The sequence below is a fragment of the Hyalella azteca genome, unplaced genomic scaffold (assembly GCF_000764305.2).
Source record: "Hyalella azteca isolate HAZT.00-mixed unplaced genomic scaffold, Hazt_2.0.2 contig13092, whole genome shotgun sequence".
Lineage (NCBI taxonomy): Eukaryota > Metazoa > Arthropoda > Malacostraca > Amphipoda > Hyalellidae > Hyalella > Hyalella azteca.
This window is the reverse complement of record NW_025943026.1, coordinates 12,429-35,873: the sequence shown is the minus strand read 5'-3', so window position 1 is coordinate 35,873 and position 23,445 is coordinate 12,429. Positions and strand designations below refer to the sequence as shown.

The 23,445-nt window shown below is 41.8% G+C and overlaps 4 protein-coding genes across 4 annotated transcripts in view; all 4 read right to left on the bottom strand.

Moving 5' to 3' along the window:
- Positions 1 to 131: 131 nt before the first annotated feature.
- Positions 132 to 1,382, bottom strand: LOC125178823 (the record flags this gene model as incomplete). Its single annotated transcript, XM_047883500.1, is given in 2 exon segments — positions 132 to 252; positions 571 to 1,382. Coding segments are annotated over 2 exon segments (802 nt in total), but the record flags the coding sequence as incomplete, so codon positions are not given.
- Positions 1,383 to 7,916: 6,534 nt separating this feature from the next.
- LOC108672677 lies at positions 7,917 to 11,513 on the bottom strand. Its single transcript, XM_018160383.1, has 5 exons — positions 11,502 to 11,513; positions 10,937 to 11,083; positions 10,543 to 10,719; positions 9,464 to 9,754; positions 7,917 to 8,078 (listed from the first exon to the last, which is right to left on the bottom strand). Exons 1-5 carry the CDS (start codon positions 11,511 to 11,513, stop codon positions 7,917 to 7,919), a joined length of 789 nt encoding a protein of 262 aa, XP_018015872.1.
- Positions 11,514 to 16,890: 5,377 nt separating this feature from the next.
- On the bottom strand, positions 16,891 to 18,170 carry LOC125178824 (pleckstrin homology-like domain family A member 1; the record flags this gene model as incomplete). The annotated part of the gene is made up of 1 exon (XM_047883502.1): positions 16,891 to 18,170. A coding segment is annotated over one exon (618 nt), but the record flags the coding sequence as incomplete, so codon positions are not given.
- Positions 18,091 to 23,445, bottom strand: part of LOC108672676 (probable serine/threonine-protein kinase DDB_G0267686) — a gene marked incomplete at its 5' end in the record, with an annotated part of 8,472 nt that continues 3,117 nt past the window's right edge. Inside the window, 3 exon segments of the mRNA XM_047883501.1 lie at positions 18,091 to 19,761; positions 20,325 to 20,416; positions 22,034 to 22,183. Of these exon segments, the coding sequence (XP_047739457.1) occupies positions 18,174 to 19,761; positions 20,325 to 20,416; positions 22,034 to 22,183 (1,830 nt within the window).

Below are 23,445 nucleotides of genomic sequence, written 5' to 3'. Positions count from 1 at the left end.
TCTCTACCCTCACCAGTCTCTACCCTCACTAGTCTCTACCCTCACTAGTCACTACCCTCACTAGTCACTGCCCTCACTAGTCTCTACCCTCACTAGTCTATCCTCTACCCTCACTAGTTCCCCTCACCCACCGGCCTCCACGAACTGCTGGGGGTCGTCCCCGGCAGCGACGAGGTAATGCAGCCACTCAAGGGCGTGGCGCGTCACGGGCGTGTTGACATTCAGCAGCAACTCCAGCAGGCACCACAGCGTCTGGTGGCCACACGGTCATGTGTTACAGTGAGCACACATTCATTATTAGGTGCTTACAGACTCATCACATAGTAGTATTTGCAGACTCATCACATAGTGTTTACATACTTATCATAGAGTGTTTACACATTCATTAATTGTGCTTGTAGATTAATTCATTATATTTCATGTTGCTTCACGCCGCTCACGGACTCATCACATATTGTTATGCTTACAAACTGTTAGAGACGTCAGTAACTGTTTAGTACTACGGTACTACTGTATGTCAAGCAAGAGAAGCACAAATAATATAAGAACAAGAGAAGGAGGCCAGCTTACCCTGGACAGAGGTTGCCTGCCATTTTCCACTTGAAGATTTTCAATGCATTCTTGCTTGAGGTTTAACGCAACCTCGCGTTTATCCTGCCGCAGCAAAGCCACAGCAAGATCGTGGCTGTTGAGGTGCCTGAGACTGGGATGCAGGAGTAGCGTGCTGCTGCTGCTGCGGCTCAGCTTAGCTTGAGGAGACTCATCTTCTTTGGATGAGCTCGGTGACTTTCTGCTCACCAGCCTACTGGACAAATTCTGTTGTTCCAACTCTGATCGAAATGCCTGTTGGTTTGCAATTAGTACAGAATCTGAATATAGAGGTTCAGATTCAACAGATAATGGTTGCTCAGAAGATACAGGAATGCTATCAACTTCTGCTAATGGTTGCACCTCTGGAAAAAATTCTCGCATTGCTTGTTGGTGTTGCCGCAGAAGCTCAGGTGTTAGTCCACTAACTTGCTGGTCCCTATAAGCCTCCTGCTGAACTAAAAGTGTTTCAGAATCCATTGGTCCAGCAGAGGCTACAGAAACACTCATGTCTAAAGGCTCCTCCTGAGCACTCAATTGACCTGTGTCAGTTTCATCCGCAGAATCCCTTGCCAAACTTTGACTGCCTTGGGCAGATGTATTTGAAGGATGCATCTCCCTAGATGAAGCTATACCAGAAGTGGATGCAGTACTCAAATCCATGCTATTATTTGAGGAGCAGCTGACACTGTGAGTAAATTCAATCTTAATGGGTCATTGCCTCTGGAGCGGCTATGATGCGTCTTGGTTCCATTATCCCTTGGCAGCTTCTCAGCATCAACTTCCATAAAATGGCATCACTTCTGGAACAAAATTTGATCTGTTAATGAACTTTACATCCATGAAGCTTGAAATTATCAATGAAACAATGATACAGCACTTCAATATGAATAATTCTAAACAATGAATGTTGCTGCTCCCAATCAGACCTTAATGTATAATGTACATATAGTAACATAAGAAATATAGCACTCATAAGAATAGTATTAAGTCAAATCCATGAAAATCAATAGAATTCGACTATTCTTTTTGTAAGCTTGGCACTAATATGGTCCAAGTTTTCAAAATTATCACAGAGGTGAAAATAGGTACCTATATATACAGTGCAAACTACATCATAAGTCAAAAAACATCAGTCTTGTGGAGCAAAATTATCTTGTCAAACTAATGTTATTCATTATGAAATTTAGCATGATAATTTTTGGCAAATGGCTTTGAACTTTCCCATTTGTGTTGACAAGCCAATTTGAAAAGATCCTGCAAGGCAGCATCAGCAATAAAGGCTGGGCAGTTGCAAATTCAGCTGTATTATGTAGGTATATATAGCCCAAACAAAGAAAATCTTGGCTATGAGTTCAAACATTGGTCAAAATTTGTGCATTGAGTGATCGAAGTAATGACAAACAATGAGGTACCGTTTGACGTAACATTTTTGATAGAAATTGGCATCAGTAATGGTAAAATTTATTTTGAATGAATTTTAGCAAATCTGAACAATTGCATTTTGTTTGAAGTTACATGCATGTGATTGTGGACTGACTAGGTACTCTTAAAATAAATGGGTCTAGATCCTAACTGGAAAATTGGGCGGCGTCCAGCCATGGACCACACAAAAACGATCATGAATCTGCAAATTTCACCCATTTTTAGGCACTTTTTCCAATTTCTTCTGTGAAAAATATGAGTTTATTTTTTTCTAAAATAACCAGTGAAATGATTGCTTTCGCAGTAGGTATTTTACTAATGATTTTTGGAAACATCTGCCCAATGTTCCAAATTGAGATTTGATCTTATAATTAAGCCTAACTTCAAGTTCTTCTCAATTTTCAATTGAGCCTAGTGCTAGACACGGTGGCCCAGTGGTTCAAGTTCAGAGCCATTATTCAATTTTTACCATGAAATTAATTCAAAAAAATTTATAATACCTTAAAGTTTCAGAAATAACATAACATAGCAGTTTCAGCGTTTATTAGGCCATAGGCGGATGATAGGCCTGTTGCCAATTCTTAACATTGCAGAATATTCACAGTGCATTGCGGTCTCAAACACGCAACTCACTGCTTCAATTTTTCTCTGCTTAACCACCCGGCCTCCTTGCCAATTCTGACCAGAAACTGGCTCACAGAGCTGGGATCAAACCTGCACCTCTCTGCGGCCTGTGCCAATCCTGGTACTCTGAACTTTCCCCACTGGGCCATGCTCATGTAAATGGTAAATGCTGATGTAATTTTTTTGTAATTTTTGTATATAGGTGAATTTATAATTCTTTTGAAGATTTTCCCAATTTTCAAATAAAGCTTGTCTGATTTCCATCATAAAGATTAGAAAAATGGCAAATTTTCACTAAATTGCCATTTTAAAAAATCACCAGTTAGACAACTCCTTCCTATACAAAGTTGCTTTGATATTATCAAACTTGAATTTACCTAACTTGTCCAGTCCACCTTACACAGAACAGAAGTTAGAGTCTAGAGAATATATAAACTAAATAACCCTTAACCCTTTCAGGACGGATGTAGACTGTAGTCTACATTAAATTCTAGTCTATTTTTAGGGAATTTCTAATTACAATCTAGGATATTTTTAAACGCCGTTGCATAGAGTGCATCAACAGCTACAAAGTGGAACTAAGATTTGCTTCGTTGCGTCAGTAGTATGACAGCTATGATCGAGAGAAGATGATTCAAAACACGTTCCTGAGTCTGGTGAGTGTTACGCTGTTTTTTCATTATTTGATACCGTAAAATGGGGTAACTTAGACCACTTTTTGTTTTTTTAACAAAAACCCTCACAACTCAAAAACTATTTAACATAGAAAAATTTTGTAGATGGGCATTAAAGGCCTAATACTGAGGCTACATAACACAATAGAAAGATTTAAAAAGTTTGCATATCTAATAGGTTAAAAAATTAAGAATGTGATGTTCAACAAACTAAACTGCATGCACTACAGAAGGATGGCAAAGAGATGCATCTTGAAAATACTGACATGAAATGCTTTTTGGGAATTCTACTTCTAACTGGTATTATAAAAGTTCCCAGCTATCGGACATACTGGAAGAAAGGCCTGCAACTGGCCGCAATATCAGACATCATGAGTAGAGATAAGTTTGAAGAGATAATGAGATATATTCATTTCAACGACAACACGCAACAGAAGACCAGAGATGATCCCGATTTTGACAAGTTATTCAAAATAAGACCCATAATTGAATCTGTCAGAACAAATTGCCGGAAGGTATCACAGGAAAAACATCAAGTTGTAGACAAGCAAATCATTCCCACAAAATCTCGCATATCTTTGAAACAATACAATCCAAAAAAAAACTCACAAATGGGGATACAAAGTAATATCACGAGCAGGATCAAGTGGGTTTGTTTATGACTTCGAGATATATAAAGGCAAATCTCAGAAAAATGATGACCTTGGTGTTGGAGTATCTTCTGCCTATGTGCTTTGTCTTGCTGAAGGCATACCTAAGCACTTGAACTACAGTTGTTCTACGATAACTGGTTCTCTTCTGTTGAATGTTGATTTATCGTCAAAACTAAAGGAATCTGGAATCTTGAATGTATCTACTGTTAGAGCAAATAGACTGAAAGGATGCATCATGGAAAATGACGAGAAATTACAGAAAGAGGGACGAGGAAGTTTCGACTACCGTGTCGAAACAAATCGTGATGTAATAGCAGTGAAGTGGTTTGACTATAAGTCTGTTCACCTTCTATCAACTTATGCCGGCATCACTCCAGAAGACACCGTCAAGAGATGGGACAAGAAACAAAACAAGCACATTGAAATAAACAGACCATTTGTTGTAAAAGAATATAACAAATTTATGGGAGGCGTCGTTCTATGTGACATGTTGATCGAACTTTACCGCATAGATTTCAAATCTAAGAAATGGTACATGCAAATTTTTTTATTTATTGGACATGAGTGTGGTGAATTCTTGGCTTTTGTATAAAAGGAATTGCCATGTAAATGATGTAATGAAATCAAAAGTGAAGAGTCTGTCCGACTTCAAGGAAGATCTAGCCATTGGTTTGACGAGTCCAAGTTCAACTCCAAGAGGAACAGGAAGACCAAGCCACGTGAATGGAGCCTCCACCACAAAAAGAAGGAAACTCTCACATCCATTAGACGCCACACTCAGGAAGATGTATATAAATGAGGAAATTTCTCGCGCATATATAGTTTTTTATATTTTCTTCGCGCACGCGTTCGCGTAAATCACGGACATCAATTCCACGCGGCGTAGCACTAGGAGCGGGCCGCGGAGCCGTCCAACACAGTTCTGATTTAGACACAGTTTTCATCTGAATGGAATGGCAACATCGTCTGTTGATTTCAAGTAATGCTGAACGATCTTCGACTGTGATGTGTCCCTCTGAAGCTATTCTCATTTTTATTAATGTTTGTTGTTTGCCTCTATAATTAACCTTCATCGTTGCAATAAAAATGAAAATTTATAATTAAGATAGATTTCTTCCGGTGCCTGTGTTTTTTCATGCAATTAGCACTTATTAGTAAATGAATGATTTGCGGTGTGGTTCTTTAATCTTGACTTCTGCAGTTTGCGCAATCCCGTATGATTACCGTACGTTCCGTATCCGCAAGCGGAACGCGGAAGAGTCAGAAGTAACCTGGACATGTCTTACATTTTATTATTGTCAGTTCGACTCGCATAGTCAATATACTCGCGTATATTGTTAACTTTCTAAAGTACGGCGCATGGCGCATTTTTTACCAGCATTGTAAGGCGCACCGCGCAGGTCGTTAAAATGACAAAAAAAATTCCTGCGCACCTGGCACATCTTCCTGACCATGGATTAGACGCTGTACGTTTCGACAATATTGGTCATTTGCCATTTATTGCTGAAACCAAACAAAGATGCAAGTTTTGTGTGAAAGGTTTCACTAAAGTAATGTGCAACAAATGTAATGTAGGTTTGTGCCTTACTAGAACAAAAACTTGCTATGCTCAATACCATACTAAGTAGCTATTCGAAATTGTCTATGTCTGCCGGATGTAGACAAAAGGCAACATTTTGTAACTTTTTCAAATAAAGGAATATTTCATAACTATTGCTCTTTCTGTAATATTTAACACCTAAATAACTCATTTTTAGCATAAAAATATTTTATTTTGGATCACAAGATAATTCAGGCGTGAAAGGGTTAACAAGTTACCAGTAGATGCAAGCCTGCAGGGCAAAAAAAAACACACACACACCGGAATGCACATTAGTAAAAGACCCTGATGCCTGATTCATCAATTTTGTTGCACTTGCACACAGTCTGAGTCTGACGAGGTCAAATTTAAATCATAAATTTTTGCTCATTAGCAAATGGCAAATACTGTAAATCTGTTTACTGTTAAAGCCCAAGAAGACAGAAGTAAGATGTCACTCTCACTGAATGACTGATCGTTCATTTTCGCTAATAATAATGCAATTCCATGAACCAAATGATAAAAAGAAGTATTTTATTAATTACCTAAGAATAAGGAATATCTCACTACTTACTGGCAAATGAAATTTGTTGGCATGTAGGAAACTAGGAAGCAGCTGAGCCGCCTGAGCTAAAACTCTTACGAAATGCGCAACAACCGAACGAGCGACACGAACCACACTCAAAACGCTCCGATCACATACTGACGGTTCAGACGGCACTCACGGCACACAATGATGTTGACGGACGACCCGAAATGACGGATACATAGCGGACTGGGATTACGGTAAATGCAGAAAGCAAAACACAAACGTAGGAGGTTTATCAGTATTGCTAACTTGGACATTTTGAATTTACAAAAATATTTAATAAATAGAGCGGTAGTTGGTCGGTACTCGAGCCAGAGCAAATGTTTCATCGTTGCACGAGGTATACGTTAAAGCATCTCACGATCAGGAATTAGGGAAATAATAGACGCTTTTCTGGTCTGAGTATAGAACCCTGTATAAAGAACAGATTGTTACAAGTTACATAAATACAAAACATAGAAAACGATTATAAACAGTATAAATCAAATTAGCTATTTAAGCAAGTAATTAATACAGGATGACTGTTGCAACACTTAATACTTACTCTAATAAGAGGTTCTAGCGCAATGTACCAAAAATACTAAAAGCTGGAATGAAGTTCGCTATTGTCGTATTCGGCTGTGGTTACGTTCAGATATAAACAAATCTTAATATTACAATTAAATCTAATTCTAAATTTCTACATATTTTTATTATATTAATACAAAATCTTAAACTGAACCGCTACAACGTTTCGCTTAGTGGTGCTCTTCACATCGCACCGATGTTCAGCCACTATTCAGCTTTAACCTTATTTTGTGATAAATCTTGCCAGAAGCCAGTTTACAGATCTACAGAAGACCTGTCAAGAACATTGCAAGAATCTTCGACAGGCCAAACTTGACGTATTCATCAAAACCGACTCTACTATACTAACTAATTACAATCGTCAAAAAAAAAACTCAGAACGTATACCATTTTGCTCCTGAATTGACGTCTCGGCAAATTTACGGCCGTACTTAATTACGGCCGGAGTCCGGCCGCGAGACCGGCCGCAAGTACGGCCGTAAATTTGTTCGAGACGTCCTGAATTGTCGGTTGGAATATCCTAAAATGCTGTTTTGCTTGCCGTGAGAAGTAATCTTACGCATATGAATTTTTAATTTTACGCATGATGTGTTACTTTTGTAGATAATTCCAAACCCCTTTGTTGCTCAGTCGCGCCCCCGCAGGTTTCAGCTCGATCCACCTGAGATTTGAACGCTCGCTCCTGATGCGTTATCTGGCTCCTGTTGAGCCATAATTTTGTATCCTTCAAGTCCCTGACTGGCAACACCTGTAGCGTTATCTGGCTCCTGTTGAGCCGTTATTTTGCATCCTTCGAGTCATGAGCTGTCAACGTAATAATCCCGAAGTATTTTGTCGCATCACCAGTTTGCTAATTCCTACCAAGCTGTTCCAATATCTTCCTTTAGGATATTATTTTAAGAAAAATATGATAAAGTTGATCATTCAAATTTTGTAGATTTTAAAAGTGAACGTGATGTCTGACATATTAATTTCCGGCGGGCAAATCTGAGAAGACGTTGAACATCTAAATTTTTGTAGTTAGGAAAGTTCAGATGAAGTTCAACACATCATTTTCAGGATGAGCAAAAATTAGAACAGAGTTGCACGTTCAATTTCGTAGTGGAGAGAAATATTGATGGAAGTCGTGCATTTTCGCTTCGAAATGGGCAAAAAATGAGGGTAAGTTTGGCTTTTCAAAATTATTGTTTCGATAAGGTGAAATAAAGTTAGGTAAATCACACTTTTAATGGGGAAAAGTTGAGATCCTTGATGAAGTTGACAGTGAAGGCAGGATGGTAGGATTGGTTGGTCTCCTTCACGTGGATGGTCTTGCTATAAATCGTGACAGGTTCAACTCTGACGAACTTGTAACCTGCGCACGTCAAGCCCTCGAAGATCTGCGCACAACAATCACCAACACAATTCAGTAAGTATATTATTGAATGAATTGCACCAGCATATGGTGTATATTCATCATTTATTCGTTAAAATACACAAATCAGATTTGTTACTAATGGCGCTTTACATGAGAAGGATGAATTGGTACGCACGATAATTACGCGTGTATGGCGTTAGAACATATATTGTACACGGATTATTCTTATATGAGTGTAAATTCATGTACGAATAATCATTTAACAAAACTTATTACACTTTGTTGCTAATTTATGGTGCAAATTATCCTTTACTAGCACTATATTCTAACGAGGACTTAACTTTAAGCTAATATGGAATCATGCACGCATGATTATGTGCACGCAACTGCAATGTGCACGCAACTGCACATATTGTCTAATCTAAGGTGTATCACAAAAACTTCAAAATCGTAACTTCAACAATATTCATTTGCATTCGTTAAAATAGGTAATTTTAGCAATATAATCACCGAGCACCTGCTTTATTTTATAAAGATACTTTTCTCCTTAGTCATTGTTAATTTCGTTATAAAGGGAGGAAGCTTGTTTCACAAGTGAAGGGAGTGATTGTTTCACTATCGAAATAACGTTGCCGTACAAAAATTTCAACCGCAGAAAAAGTTTACAACTGCGATGAAAAAAAGGCTCATTCCTATGTAACGCAGCCGGGCATCTTCACGGCTTTTGACACAAAGCGCCCACCACAACAGCGCCGCTCAGTCACATGCCGCAGCGCATACAGGCCGGAGGCCCGGAGCACCACTGGCGCAGCAGGCCCTACCGCAACAGCTATTCCTAACGTAACGTAACCTAACCTAACCTTCGCCGCCTGTTGCGCTCCGGCCAGTTGGGCTCCGGCGCTGTGAAGCAGTAGCTGTGTTGTGCACAGCGGATTTACTGTTAGCCGGAGTTACCCACAGCTCATTTGTCTGAGGCTATGTCTAGATATTGCATGCTGATGGTTGGCGTTAGGCCCAGGGCCTGTTTACGAGTCAATTTTGTTACCCACGGCTGCGCTCCCAATCTACTATCATTGAACAAATGACGTTAGAATCCCAACTATTTCAACAGAATTTACAATGAATTAAAGTCGAACCTGATAAAAAAGCTTGAACAAGAAATGATTGAAGCAATCACCTATAACATGACATGGAATAGGCAATCAACAATCAAATGAAGCTGCACTCGATTCCTGGAATGAGGCTACCGTCATACAGGTAACCTTCGTAAGTGTTTTGGACGTAGCAGTCCCAGGCCACGCTGAAGGCTCGCATCACCACTACCACCATTCTAGCATTTGTTTCATTAATATATTTCCACCGAGATCTCCTTAAAGAACTCATACTGCTTCGCTTGTGAAGAATTACCTGTCTAATGTCAACCTCGTTCCTGAATTTGACGATCTGCTTCAGAAGCAAATTTCCCAAGGAAGGAATGTCGCTCTTGACAAATTTAATTTCTTTTCGCTCATGGGCAAGACTTGTGATTATGAAGTCCAGTGGTCGGTATTGGTTAATTTTGTGGTAAAGATGTCGCCCGAAGACCGTGTCGTCGTACCGAGACTGGACGTCCACTCTTTCGTCTCTGTGGTCGTCAGACAAAATCCACGGATGTTGGATGTAGAACTTAGAACGCTGGATGCGGTCGAACCCGAGAGTCTGATAGAAAAGTCAACTAAAGAAATAAACAAAAACTTCAACATTAATTAAAAATGCTTTCGAAATGTTCCTTATTCGAATACCTTATTATGAATACTGTGAGGTATTCGGTTAAGGATGAATGAAATTAGATTGAAAACTCCGAGAAGCAGTGAATGCAGTGAATATTTCGGAATGTATTAAGGACATGAATGTGGCTGAGTCATGGTCACTTCTCAATGACACGGTTATGTCTGCAGTTGATGCGTATGTACCTAAAATTAAGCTTGGTGGAGNATTAAACAAACTAACAACTTTCAAGTGCAGACAGAATAGAAACAATTTTGATACTCTGAATGAGACTAAATCTAAATCCTCTTGCAAAAATAAATATTGTATATGCAGGTCAACACGTTTTCTACTCACTGTAAAAGTTCTCCTTAAAAAAATAACACAATTAGTCTTAGTTAGTTTAAGTTAATTGATCTGCAGTAACTGTTACATATACATATGACTATTTCTCTGGTTATCCAAACATAACTGATTGTATGAAGTAATTCACATTGAAATTAACTAATGATGGGTTTATTTGACAACATATCTTGTGACTGATGAAGGGCATTTGTAACAACGCACCTTGTAACTGATTCAATGTTTATGTAATAACGCACCTTGTAACAGACTAAGGGTTTATATAATAATGCACCTAAACAGACTAAGAGTTTATATAACAATACTCCTTGTAACAGACTAAGAGTTTATATAACAACACACTTTGTAACTGACTGCAGGTTTATATAATAACGCACCTTATAACTGACGAAGGAATGCACTTCGCAGCTGAAAAGCTCCATGTCCTTCTCGAACTGGTTGTCCGTAGGTTCCGAAAACGCATAAACGAGGCACGGGTCTTCGTTCATTTTGTATTCAGGATTGAAGCAAACATATTTGCTGCCATACAGGTCATCAGTGCACTGTTCTCCGGTCTGCACAGCAAAATATCAATCATGAATTTCATCATTTATTTCTGGCCAGAAACTGGCGCACAGAGCTGGGATCGAGCCCGCACCTCTCTGCTCCAATCTTTGTGTTCTGTACTGTAACCACTTGGCTACGCTAATCAATAATGACTCATAAATCCAATGAAATATTAGGATAATACATGTATTCACATGATGCATATAGATTTAATAGACCAATCACATGTAAAATTCGTTTAGTTTTAAAGTTGAGCTCGCCCCCGAACTTGAGCCACGCGTAGCAGAACTTAGCGTCGGGGTTGAGCAGCGCGGCGAAGAAACTGGGCACCCCGCCGTAGGGCGGCAGTCGTCGCGGGCTGCCCGCGCACAACTGCGGGGGACGGGCGGTGAATATTTTCTAAGATTGGCGTCTATAAGTGATGTGATTATCCTGGGGTAGACTCTATTTATGAGTGTTACACTGAGGAACACATAAGGTATAACGCTGTATAATTCAGTGGGGTAATACGCTGAGTAATACATACAAAAAAAATAACTTAGTACTCACTGCAGTGAGTGACAGAGAGCGCATTTTCTCGTCGACGAAAACATGAAGTCACGGACGGACAGACAGACGGACAAACGAACAGACGGGCATGGCGAGCACAATAGTGCATTTTTTCATAAATGAGAAAATACGCTAAAAAGAGGAAGGAGACATGGCGTAAACTAACAATGAAAGAATTTGTGTATCTGAGCCCAGCTGCAGGGAATAGGCCGTGCATATTTTGTGTGTGCGGCATCGATACCTTAACTATCATAATATTTTTGTCTATTGACGCTAAATATATATGTACCCATATTTTATTGTTGAATAACTTGAGTATGTGAAATTTTCCTTGACTGTCTTGATTGTCTAATAACATCTATCGAGAATGACTATCATTCCAACGATCAATCTCATGCAAGATAAGTGGACTTAATGGAATTTCTTAAGTTTCAAAGTTAAAAGCGATTCATGAGTCGGGATGAGGCGGAGTGAGTAAATATAAGGCATGATTCATCCGCGAGAACGCGTAAATGGAAACGAATTTTGTTTGCATGCGCTGTGTTCACCACTCCTCTGATGACATGGTTACGAATGATTTTATTTGTGTTTAAAATGCAAAGGTAAATGCCTCGATATTTTTTAATGTAATACATAAATTATTTAATGTAAATTATATAAAAAAATATCAATTATACCCAAGAATATTATTTAATTACATTCAAACTGAATTATTTCCACTAGGTTATTAAATGACGTGGTGGAGGCTGAGGAGGTGGAATGGTAGTGGTGGTATGACAGAACCACTGCAACTACCGACAACACTACGACCATCACCACCACAGACAGAATGGTTGATGATGGACGACATCCATACATCGGGTGACACTTGGGCTTCTGCTTTACAGAAAAGGAGAAATTAATCTTATTTAAAATTGTAATCAGTTCAACTCTTCTGAATTGTTAATGATTTCATCGAGGGACAATTGCAAATAATCAATATTAAAAGCTGGCGGCAATTATACCCGTTATACGTTAATTAATTTCCCACATACGTAATTCAGAAACATTGTATTTTGAATACATTTTCTATTTTCGTAATTCAGAAACATTGTATTTTAAACAAATTTCCCATATACGTATTTCATAAATATTGTATTTTAAAGAAATTACTACTCTAAAAATATGTCGCTACTTGAATATTGTTCCTTTGCCCGCTATCGGCCAAATGAGCAATTAGACATATTCCAAATTATTAATCAATTATGATAATAGAACGCAATATATCACGGAACATTCGACACAAAATATGGCATATAAAATTGGCAATCTCAGTCAGTTGCAACTGCATACGAGTTTTTGTGAATATTGCATAAGAATATTTGTAGCACCCGTGAATGAATGGTCCAACGTATAAATTTTATTCACTCTGTTTCAGATCGTGGTTTTAGCCTTTCGTGGGAGAGTCCGCCTAGCAGACGTCCCGTACATATAGGTACATGACTCACTTTGTGTACATGACTTACTTTGTGTACATGACTCACTTTGTGTACATGACACACTTTGTGTACATGACTTACTTGTTTGTTTCAAAATAGAGAGAATAAGATATTTATGTATGCTTTATTTTATACATCTGTAGATAAATTGTTAAGGACACTGAAACTTACCCGTTCACCTTTATTTCCTCGTTGAATTTCCATCAAATAGAGTATAAGTATTTAAAACCTTTTATTAAATACAACTTATTTATTTTGCACTAACGTTACGCTATGAATTTAAAGTGATGATCACGCTTGGTAACACTTCTCTCACCAGCCGCTTCGAAGAGCTCTATAAATTCATGAGGATAACAAAAGGGACTTAGAAGAAGCTTTATAATGATGTTTTTCACGAGTTTTTAGTTTGAAGGATTTCGTGTACAATTTTCCTGGGCGGAAAATAGCGCTGCCACACAAGCGCTCGAGCGGCCGAGCTGGCAGCGAAGGAGCTTCATGAGGTGTTATCTCGCACCCTATGTGGTGTTATCTCTGACCCAATAGGTGTTATCTCGCACCATATGTGGTGTTATCTCTGACCAATAGGTGTTATCTCTGACACTATAGGTGTTATCTCGCACCCTAAAAGCGTACTTCATTACCGTTTACACGTTAAAAAAAGCTCGGTGAAAAATGGAACCACAACTATATAAATATTTCGGCATTAATAAATCTCGAAATTCATTCAAATGTTCATGTAATGAATTTATTACATTACAATTCTGAAAATGATTGTATTTTCATGATTGTATTGGCCTCATTTGAATTGTAATTTATTACATTACAATTCTGAAAATGATTGTATTTTCATGATTGTATTGGCCTCATTTGAATTGTAATTTATTACATTACAATTCAAATGAGGCCAAAAGACTGAAGTTTGTTATTGAAAGGTAAACTGGAATCTGTAGGAAGGCAAAATAAAAACAAATATATTTACTATTTAAATATTGGCAGAAAATTCAGGAATACAGGAGTGGCACCTGGTGACAGGAGTGGCGGCTGGTAAGAGAAGTGGCGGCTGGTGACAGAGATGTGTATAAGAGACAGAGACTGTACGTCCACTCTTTCGTCTCTGTGGTCGTCAGACAAAATCCAGGGATGTTGGATGTAGAACTTGGAACGCTGGATGCGGTCGAACCCGAGAGTCTGATAGAAAAGTCAAATAATGAAATAAACAAAAGCTTTAACATTAATTGAAAATGCTTTCGAAATGTTCCTTATTCGAATACCTTATTATGAATACTGTGAGGTATTCGGTTAAGGATGAACGAAATTAGTTTGAAAATGAGTCAACATGAATTGATCCTCGCTCTTCAAAATTGTTTCACTAACATTGAGTATATATTACCATTACGGAATGCTAAGTAATTCTAAAAAATAGAGATTTGATTTAACAATTAAACATACGAACAACTTTCAAGTGCAGACAGAATAGAAACAATTTTGATACTCTGAATGAGACTAAATCTAAATCCTCTTACAAAAATAAATATTGTATATGGAGGTCAACACGTTTTCTACTCACTGTAAAAGTTCTCCTTAAAAAAATAACACAATTAGTCTTAGTTAGTTTAAGTTAATTGATCTGCAGTAACTGTTACATATACATATGACTATTTCTCTGGTTATCCAAACATAACTGATTGTATGAAGTAATTCACATTGAATTTAACTAACGATGGGTTTATATGACAACATGTCGTGTGACTGATGAAGGACATTTGTAATAACGCACGTTGTAACTGACTGAAGGTTTGTATAATAACGCACCTTGTAACTGACTGAGGGTTATATAATAACGCACATTGNTCACCCCTGCACACGTGGCCATGTCAGTAACTCACCCCTGCACACGTGGCCATGTCAGGAACTCACCCCTGCACACGTGGCCATGTCAGTAACTCATCCCTGCACACGTGGCCATGTCAGTAACTCACCCCTGCACACGTGGCCATGTCAGGAACTCACCGCTGCACCCCTTCTTTGCAATTAGTTCAATTACTTGAATTACTCTGACAACACCAGAGTTCGTTAGGCGAGCATTGCTGCTTTAAAGCATCAATGTTGCGCGATATTCCAAAAGTATATCCAATAATACACAGTGAAAATTCAGTGCACATTTAATACAGCTCTGGGCATGAAAAACATACAAGTTTATATAACTTGAAGGCACCATCACATAATATTCAGAAACGCTACGATGCACTAAATACATGTATGTATACAGCGCATTGTAGTGCAATGCATGTATTCCCTCCCCTCACAGCGGGAGGAGAAATAAAGAAAACGGAGGCAAGCTCGGGGATACTTCGTTAAAATCAGAAATAAAGATGGCGACACAGCTCGAATTAATCACAGATCCTTACCATGAAGACGACACACGGCACCACAGAAAGTACGGGTACAGTTGTAGACTGCACTGATACTGTGTACAGTGACTGTACCATGACCCAGTACACAATATCAAGCACAGTACTTGGAGAAACAGCAAAATGTTACAATACTATATTACCTATACGAGTATATGTGCGTTAAATTACAACAAAATTTAACAGTGTTTAGTAAAGGTAGGAAGAAATAGCACGAAGATTAAAAACTCTTCAAATGATGAATACAAAATTTCACTGATAAATATGAATACCGTTGAAGCAATAGTACCCAGACATAGGCAGGCACATACTACTACTATACAGACCCAGGAACTATTCGTTACAATAAAGTAAGTTAGTTAGTTAGTTAGTGGCCAAATGTTTATTGCGCTTCAGCTATTTAGCTATCTCGCACCGAAAGTCAAGATGAACATCACCAAAGAGGTGGAAGGTCTCAGTTATCGAAAGTTTCTAAAATCAAAAATTGTTCATCACCCACAAGGGGCGGAATGTCTCAATTGTCCAGCCCGCTGAAGCTGGCTCGAAAGAAGCAGCGTTAGCATCTCAAAGAGACGAAGTGACAAGGAGGGACAGGCAACAGAAACGAAAAAAAAGCAACAGAAACGAAAACACTCGAACAAGATGTCGTTAACACGGGACGTCGGCCGCCCGCACGAGAGAGACAGAGAAGGAGAATGTAAGGAATCCTACCTACATAATAACTTAACCCCACAACTGAGACCTGCTGTCAGACACCGCGAACTCAGAGGTTGGGCGCTCAGGAACAATCCCCCTAGGAGCGTGAAATCCCACAGGACTTCTGACGAGCGTAGACACGAGTCAGGATTCTCCCCTGAGGGGTACAATAAACTAAACTGTGACCACAGAAGCCGGGATATGTGCCACGACATCCCGCCAGATCCTTTATCTTCCTGACTTTGGCAAGCCAGACCGGCGCCTTTAATGATGCAGAAGAATCGAATGAAAGGTTTGCTTTCAATCGAATAAGGCAGAATGCATTTCTAGAGTGCTAGCTATCTCTAGTGTAAGGCAGACATCATGTCTAGATAGTTAGTTCACTAAAATAAAGCTCAAGGCATGTCTAGAGTTTCAACAATCACTATTGTAAGGCAGAGGACATGTCTAGATAATTAGTTATCACTAAAATAAAGCTCAAGGCATGTCTAGAGTTTTAGCAATCACTAGTGTAAGGCTGAATACATGTCTAGTTAGTTAATCACTAGAATAAAGCTCAAGGCATGTCTAAAGTGCTAGTTATGAGTATGATGATGAGGCACAAGACGATAGTTATGATACTACAACAAGGCAGTAGGTACGTCATTTGAGATAAGTAAGGCAGAGATCACTTCTATTTAATTTCTTATCACATTAAGAGATGCAGTCACAACACATGTCTAGATCATTCCTCATAAGTACATAAGACACGCCTAATAAATTTGCTATGACAAAATGAACCACAAAAAATATCTCGTAATTCCTTATCACAAAATAGGAGATGGTGTGTCTAGGGTGAATTTCTTATCAGTCAGCCGTAAGACTTGTCAGGTTTAGAAAATTAGAAGCGGAATACTCAGAGATCCGACGTCATAAAATGCAAACGATTATTGCAAACTTAAGATCATCGTAAGTCAAGACATAAGTTAACGTTAAGAAACCTAATTTTGCAAATAGTAAAAAAAAGTGTCGTTCGAGTAAAAAAAAGTAAAATGTAAATGTGTGAGAAAACGTACGCAATGAAATTTTAATGAAAACATTAAGAAAAAAACGTTTAAACAAAGTATTTTTGTACACTGTCTGAAGAACAAATGTTCGCGTCAACACTAAAATTCAGTCTAAACACATAAATGGCCAACATTAAAATATATCCAAACAAAAGTGAAAATACTAAGAACGTCGACGCAGGGAAGTTACTGTGACAAACAAACTGGTACTGATAGAGTTGCACAGTACACTCCGGCAGGGTACAATCCTCTTCTTTAAACTGTTAAATCCTAAACTGTGTAGTGTACGGCCCCAGCCCGGTTACTGTAGTGCACAGTCCAACTCTACAGTGCAAACACCGGGTGCACTGTAACACACACAGCCCGGTATTGTGCACTGTAACACATAAACAGTACAATACCGGGTGGAGCGTGAACATGCCGCGTCTCGACACAACTCGCTGGTCATTGTATACAAATATGTTCACTTACACATACAGTACAATACATAAACATGAGCGGAAATACAGTACACATAATTCATACAAATATATGGACAATCCCACGTACCAGCAAACATTTTACACACAAAATAATACACATGTATACTCTATTCTAATACAACTAATGGAGCTGGCAGTGTGACATCCTGCTATTCTATGTCTGCGATATACTAGTGGCGTCACGGGTGAATGTGGTTGAGATTGTAGGTGGGGTTGTGGCGACGTTCCTTCCTGATGGAGCTGACGTCCTCCCCCGGCGCGAGGTTGAAGGCCCTAACGTCGACGTCGTCCAGGGAGTTCAGCAGGTTATGGTGCTGGTTGTTGTGTTGGTTGTGCTGGTTGTGGTGGTGTTCGGTGTTGACGTAACCCGAGTTGATGTGGTTGTTACGGGGGGAATGAGATAGGGATATGTTTTGGGAATGAGGCTGTAACGAGATTCGAGACATGGGTTGGGCTTGGGAATGGGATTGAGGTTGGGAATGAGGTTGAGAAATTGGTTGAGTTTGGGAATGGTGTTGAGAGTGGAGCTGAGAAATGGGTTGAGGTTGGGAATGGGGTTGGGTGTGGGTTTGAGAAATGGGTTGAGTTTGGAAATGGGACTGAGAGATGGGTTGGGGTTGGGAGTGGGGTTGAGAATTGGGTTGAAGTTGGGAGTGGGGTTGAGAAATGGGTTGAGTTTGGGAATGGGGTTGAGAGATGGGTTGGGGTTGCGAGTTGGGCGGAGGAGATGGCAGGGGCTGGGGTTGGTTGAGTACACGAGAACCGGAGGCGGGGATGACCTCCCCACCTCCGGGTGCTTGTCAAATGTTCCCCACGTACGGGGGAGGAACCTCGTCGTCCTCGTCTGCCCGCGGCACGGCCCCGAACACCGTGGAGTACGGGGGGGAGGAGGGGGAAGGGGAGGCGGGGGTTGGTGGGGAATACTGCGGAAACTGGCTGCCCATTATTCTATTAACAGGAAAATTAAAATGAGTATTCGGTTTCTGGTTATTGAAATTAGTGTTACCGGGACCATTTGTCTGGTCGTAATATTGGTTGTTATTGCTTTGGTGGTATTGGATTGTTGGTGGCGCCTGATTCTGTTGTTGATATTTTTGTGGCTGCTGTTGTTGCAGTGGATGATGTTGCTGAAGAGCTTGGTTGTATTGGCTCTGCTGGATCTGTGAGTGTTGCTGGAACTGTTGTCGTTGTTGTTGCAGGTGTGGATGTTGATGATGCTGCTGGTGTTGTGCTTGCTGTTGCTGCAGAAAATTGTTTTGTTGTTGTTGTTGTAGTGCAGTTTGTTGGTGTAGGCGAGAAGGGCTCGCGACGCCGCTGCTGACGGTCGAGTTGTGCAGAGACTCGCTCGTGGAGATGGAGGGGGACAGCTGGTGCACGACTGTGGCAGCTGGTACATAGTTACCACGACCACCTGCAGGTGTAAGGGCATTACCTGCTGATGGTCCAACAATGGACGTGGTGGGAGGGACATTAGAAAAGTTGGAAGTACTTGAGGGAATCGCGGTGTCCGGAACTCTGATTTCTGAAGCAGTCAGGGCTGTTCGCCGCTGTTCGGAGTTACTGAGGATTGAATTCTGCGAGCCCCGAAGCCCCTTCCCCGCCTGGTGGGGAAGGGCGCGTCCAAACTGCAGTCCCCCACTACCATGAGGAAAGTTACCTAGCATACCTGGGGCAGTACTACTTGCCAGATCATCCGCGGACGCCCTCAGGTTAATTTGATTGAGGTTGGCTTGGTTAATAGCAGCGCGTACACCGTGATAGTTAGAATAGGAGGAGTGGACGGAGGGAGGGCGCTCCACAGGGTCAGGAACTGCAGCCGTAGACGCCAGGGAGTGCAGTGACACGGGCCTCGAGTGTACGTACATGGGGTTCGAGTGCCCCAACCTGCCGCTGGGACCTACACCCCCTACAGCCCCCACTACCCCACCAGCAACCGCTGGTGGGCAATCTGTGCTGGTGGATGAGTCATCCATCAGTTGGGTTACGGGGTTCACATACTGGGATCTGTTACGGCCTCGTCCACTGGCGTTATTACGAGCCGACCTCCTGTGGGAGTTGCGACCAGTGCGCGCGCCAACTCCCGCCAGAGACCCAACGCTGCCGCTGGTGTAGTTGTTGGCAAAGTTGGTCTCGGGGGTTGGATGTGCCGGGGCTGTGCCTCGGGTCCTGGTATCCTGATGACCTCGGGATCTAGAACTGCTTCGGTTACGGTGATGCCTCTTAACCCTTCTTGGGGTTAGGGTTGATGAAGCCTGCGGCCCCGCCGTGTCCCCGGAGGCTGGGGGAGGAGGCAGGAAGGAGCTGTTGGTGCTGTTGTATTGGCTGGTGAGCGTTCCTAGCGCTGGGGACTCCAGGTCTATAGAGTCCCCACTGTCCTCGTTGTTGGGGCTGCAAACAAATACAGAATCAATCAATACAATCAATGTATACAATCAAGGTATACAATCAATACAAATTATACATTTGAATCAATTATACAGTTGAATTTATACAAATTACACACGACATTTAAACAAGCTTTTTTCACTGTGACGTGGATAGCTTCATTGCTCAAAGCAGAGAGTATTTATTCATAATTTGCACAAGTTCTTTTAATGTTTTTAGACTCGCGTGTAGAGAGAGAATGTCTCTCGCGTGTTCCTAGCCAAAAAATGCTCAACCCAATTTTAAACTATGTATTCATTGAAGAAATCTAAAATGAACGACAATCAAGTTAATAAAAGGCGCAGTGTGTAATATTTTTAATAATTTCTGTATAATTTAGTTTATTTCATAAATACTTTGGTTGAAGTGATTGATCAATTCGGTACCAGTTAAAACATTGATATGACTATCTGAAACGCGTGATATATCAAATACATGTAGGTATATATAGCACCAATTAATGTAGTATACAACTATACATGTATAGTAGAAGTTAATGAGTTGTACAGTGAGCGCGTGAAACTAACCTGTACTCAACGGAGTAGATTGACGTGGCCCTCGTCTTGCCCTGACCTGCACACACAAACAGATTAATGAGGGCCAGCTTAATGAGAAGGCATGTTAAAGTGGAGCAGGTTAATGAGGAGGCAGGTTAANAATGGTTGTATGGAAGAGGGAGATGCAATGGTTGTATGGTAGAGGGAGGTCCAATGGTTGTATGGTAGAGGGAGGTGCAATGGTTCTATGGTAGAGGGAGGTGCAATGGTTGTATGGTAGAGGGAGGTGCAATGGTTGTATGGTAGAGGGAGGTGCAATGGTTGTATGGTAGAGGGAGGTGCAATGGTTGTATGGTTGTGGGAGGTGCAATGGTTGTATGGTTGTGGGAGGTGCAATGGTTGTATGGTTGTGGGAGGTGCAATGGTTGTATGGAAGAGGGAGATGCAATGGTTGTATGGTAGAGGGAGGTCCAATGGTTGTATGGTAGAGGGAGGTGCAATGGTTCTATGGTAGAGGGAGGTGCAATGGTTGTATGGTAGAGGGAGGTGCAATGGTTGTATGGTTGTGGGAGGTGCAATGGTTGTATGGTTGTGGGAGGTTCAGTGGTTGTATGGTAGAGGGAGGGGCAATGGTTGTATGGTAGAGGGAGGTGCAATGTTTGTATGGTAGAGGGAGGTGCAATGGTTGTATGGTAGTGGGAGGCGCAATGGTTGTATGGTAGAGGGAGGTGCAATGTTTGTATGGTAGCGGGAGGTGCAATGGTTGTATGGTTGTGGGAGGTGCAATGGTTGTATGGTTGTGGGAGGTGCAATGGTTGTATGGTAGTTTGAGGCGCAATGGTTGTATGGTAGTGGGAGGCGCAATGGTTGTATGGTTGTGGGAGGCGCAATGGTTGTATGGTAGAGGGAGGTGCAATGGTTGTATGGTAGNACCGACGTACCCGCCACCTACCGACGTACCCGCCACCTACCGACGTACCCGCCACCTACCGACGTACCCGCCACCTACCGACGTACCCGCCACCTACCGACGTACCCGCCACCTACCGACGTACCCGCCACCTACCGACGTACCCGCCACCTACCGACGTACCCGCCACCTACCGACGTACCCGCCACCTACCGACGTACCCGCCACCTACCGACGTACCCGCCACCTACCGACGTACCCGCCACCTACCGACGTACCCGCCACCTACCGACGTACCCGCCACCTACCGACGTACCCGCCACCTACCGACGTACCCGCCACCTACCGACGTACCCGCCACCTACCGACGTACCCGCCACCTACCGACGTACCCGCCACCTACCGACGTACCCGCCACCTACCGACGTACCCGCCACCTACCGACGTACCCGCCACCTACCGACGTACCCGCCACCTACCGACGTACCCGCCACCTACCGACGTACCCGCCACCTACCGACGTACCCGCCACCTACCGACGTACCCGCCACCTACCGACGTACCCGCCACCTACCGACGTACCCGCCACCTACCGACGTACCCGCCACCTACCGACGTACCCGCCACCTACCGACGTACCCTTCACCTACCTACAGACCCCTCACCTACCGACGTACCCGCCACCTACCGACGTGCCCCTCACCTACCGACGTACCCCTCACCTACCGACGTACCCCTCACCTACCGACGTACCCCTCACCTACCGACGTACCCCTCACCTACCGACGTACCCCTCACCCACCGACGTACCCCATGCCCCTCCACGTACCGCCAGCAGACACTGAAGGGCCGCCTGCACGGTCTCGACGTACTCGTAGCTCAGCAGGCAACCGTCGACCCGTTCAGGCCGCAACGGGCGGGACAAGTCCAGACCCGTGAAGTCCACGGGGTACACGGGCACACACCCAGGCCCGTTAACCTGCACACAGACGTACTTAGTATACGCCCGTTAACAATTATATTTTGTTATCATACTTCTGAATGTAACCTCTCATACGAGATAATATAGAAGGTTTGCCCAGCGTCATTTACTTAATACCTAATCCCGTTAATAATAACAAACCTTCAGAATAACAATTACATAAAGACTTCTTCAAACCCATATTTTACAGAGAAGATGGGAATCTAATTTTTCTCTTATTTCAAAATTCTTGAAAAATTATTTTGCGCCTGCAAAATTAAATTTATATTTACCAGTTACAAAATCAAATTCCAATTTTCGATCCACTCGTTCCCCATTTTCCGCCATTCCTTCCCGCCTTTTCCTAAAATCCGTCTCTCCCTTCCCCAATCCTTCCCTCCCGTTTTCCTCCACTCTTTCCCTCTCTTTTCCCTGCTCCTTTGCTCAATTTCCCCATCTCTCCCAATGCTCCAATCCTTCAGTTCCTTTCCCCTACTCCTTCCCTTCCTTTCTCCCATCCTTCCCTTTCCCCCACTCCTTCTCTCCAATTATTTCCTGCCATTCCCCCAATCCTTTCCTCACTTTCTTGCAATCCTCAACTAAAAGCCCAGCCAGTAAAGCCCTCCTTAGTACCTCCAATTAGGTCTTGGGTAGTCACCGGTCCGTAGCTACCTAATACACCATGCCGGACATGGTGCACCTAGATGGACTACACCTAGATGTGCCCTACAGCCCACATCTTAGATCTCGTGCAAGCTAAATAGCATTTACCTAGATGAGGCTACATGTATTCCGTAGCTCACACCTCAGACCTTGTGTGGCCGAAAAAAGATCCTAGCCCTACATCCGACACCTTGTGTATGACGCATTCTAGATGTCATACCTATAGATACTAGATGTGTGACGCATTCTAGCCAACACACCTAGCCACTAGGTATGTGAAAAAATCTAGATAATAGGTATACCTAGCCAGTGCCACTAGATGTATGACGTATTCTAGATAACACACCTAGCCACTAGATGTATGAAGCAATCTAGATAACACACCTAGCCACTAGATGTATGAAGCAATCTAGATAACACACCTAGCCACTAGATGTATGAAGCAATCTAGATAACACACCTAGCCACTAGATGTATGAAGCATTCTAGATAACCCACCTAGCCACTAGATGTATGAAGCATTCTAGATAACCCACCTAGCCACTAGATGTATGAAGCAATCTAGATAACCCACCTAGCCACTAGATGTATGAAGCATTCTATATAACACACCTAGC

What these genes read in the sequence shown, in the direction of transcription:
- LOC108672677 (XM_018160383.1), bottom strand. An exon ending in AAACTAAACGAATTTTACAT is followed by an intron (nt 10,720 to 10,936) that starts GTGATTGGTCTA and finishes TTTGCTGTGCAG; the next exon opens with ACCGGAGAACAGTGCACTGA. An exon ending in ACGAGGTTGACATTAGACAG is followed by an intron (nt 8,079 to 9,463) that starts GTAATTCTTCAC and finishes TGTTGTGCGCAG; the next exon opens with ATCTTCGAGGGCTTGACGTG.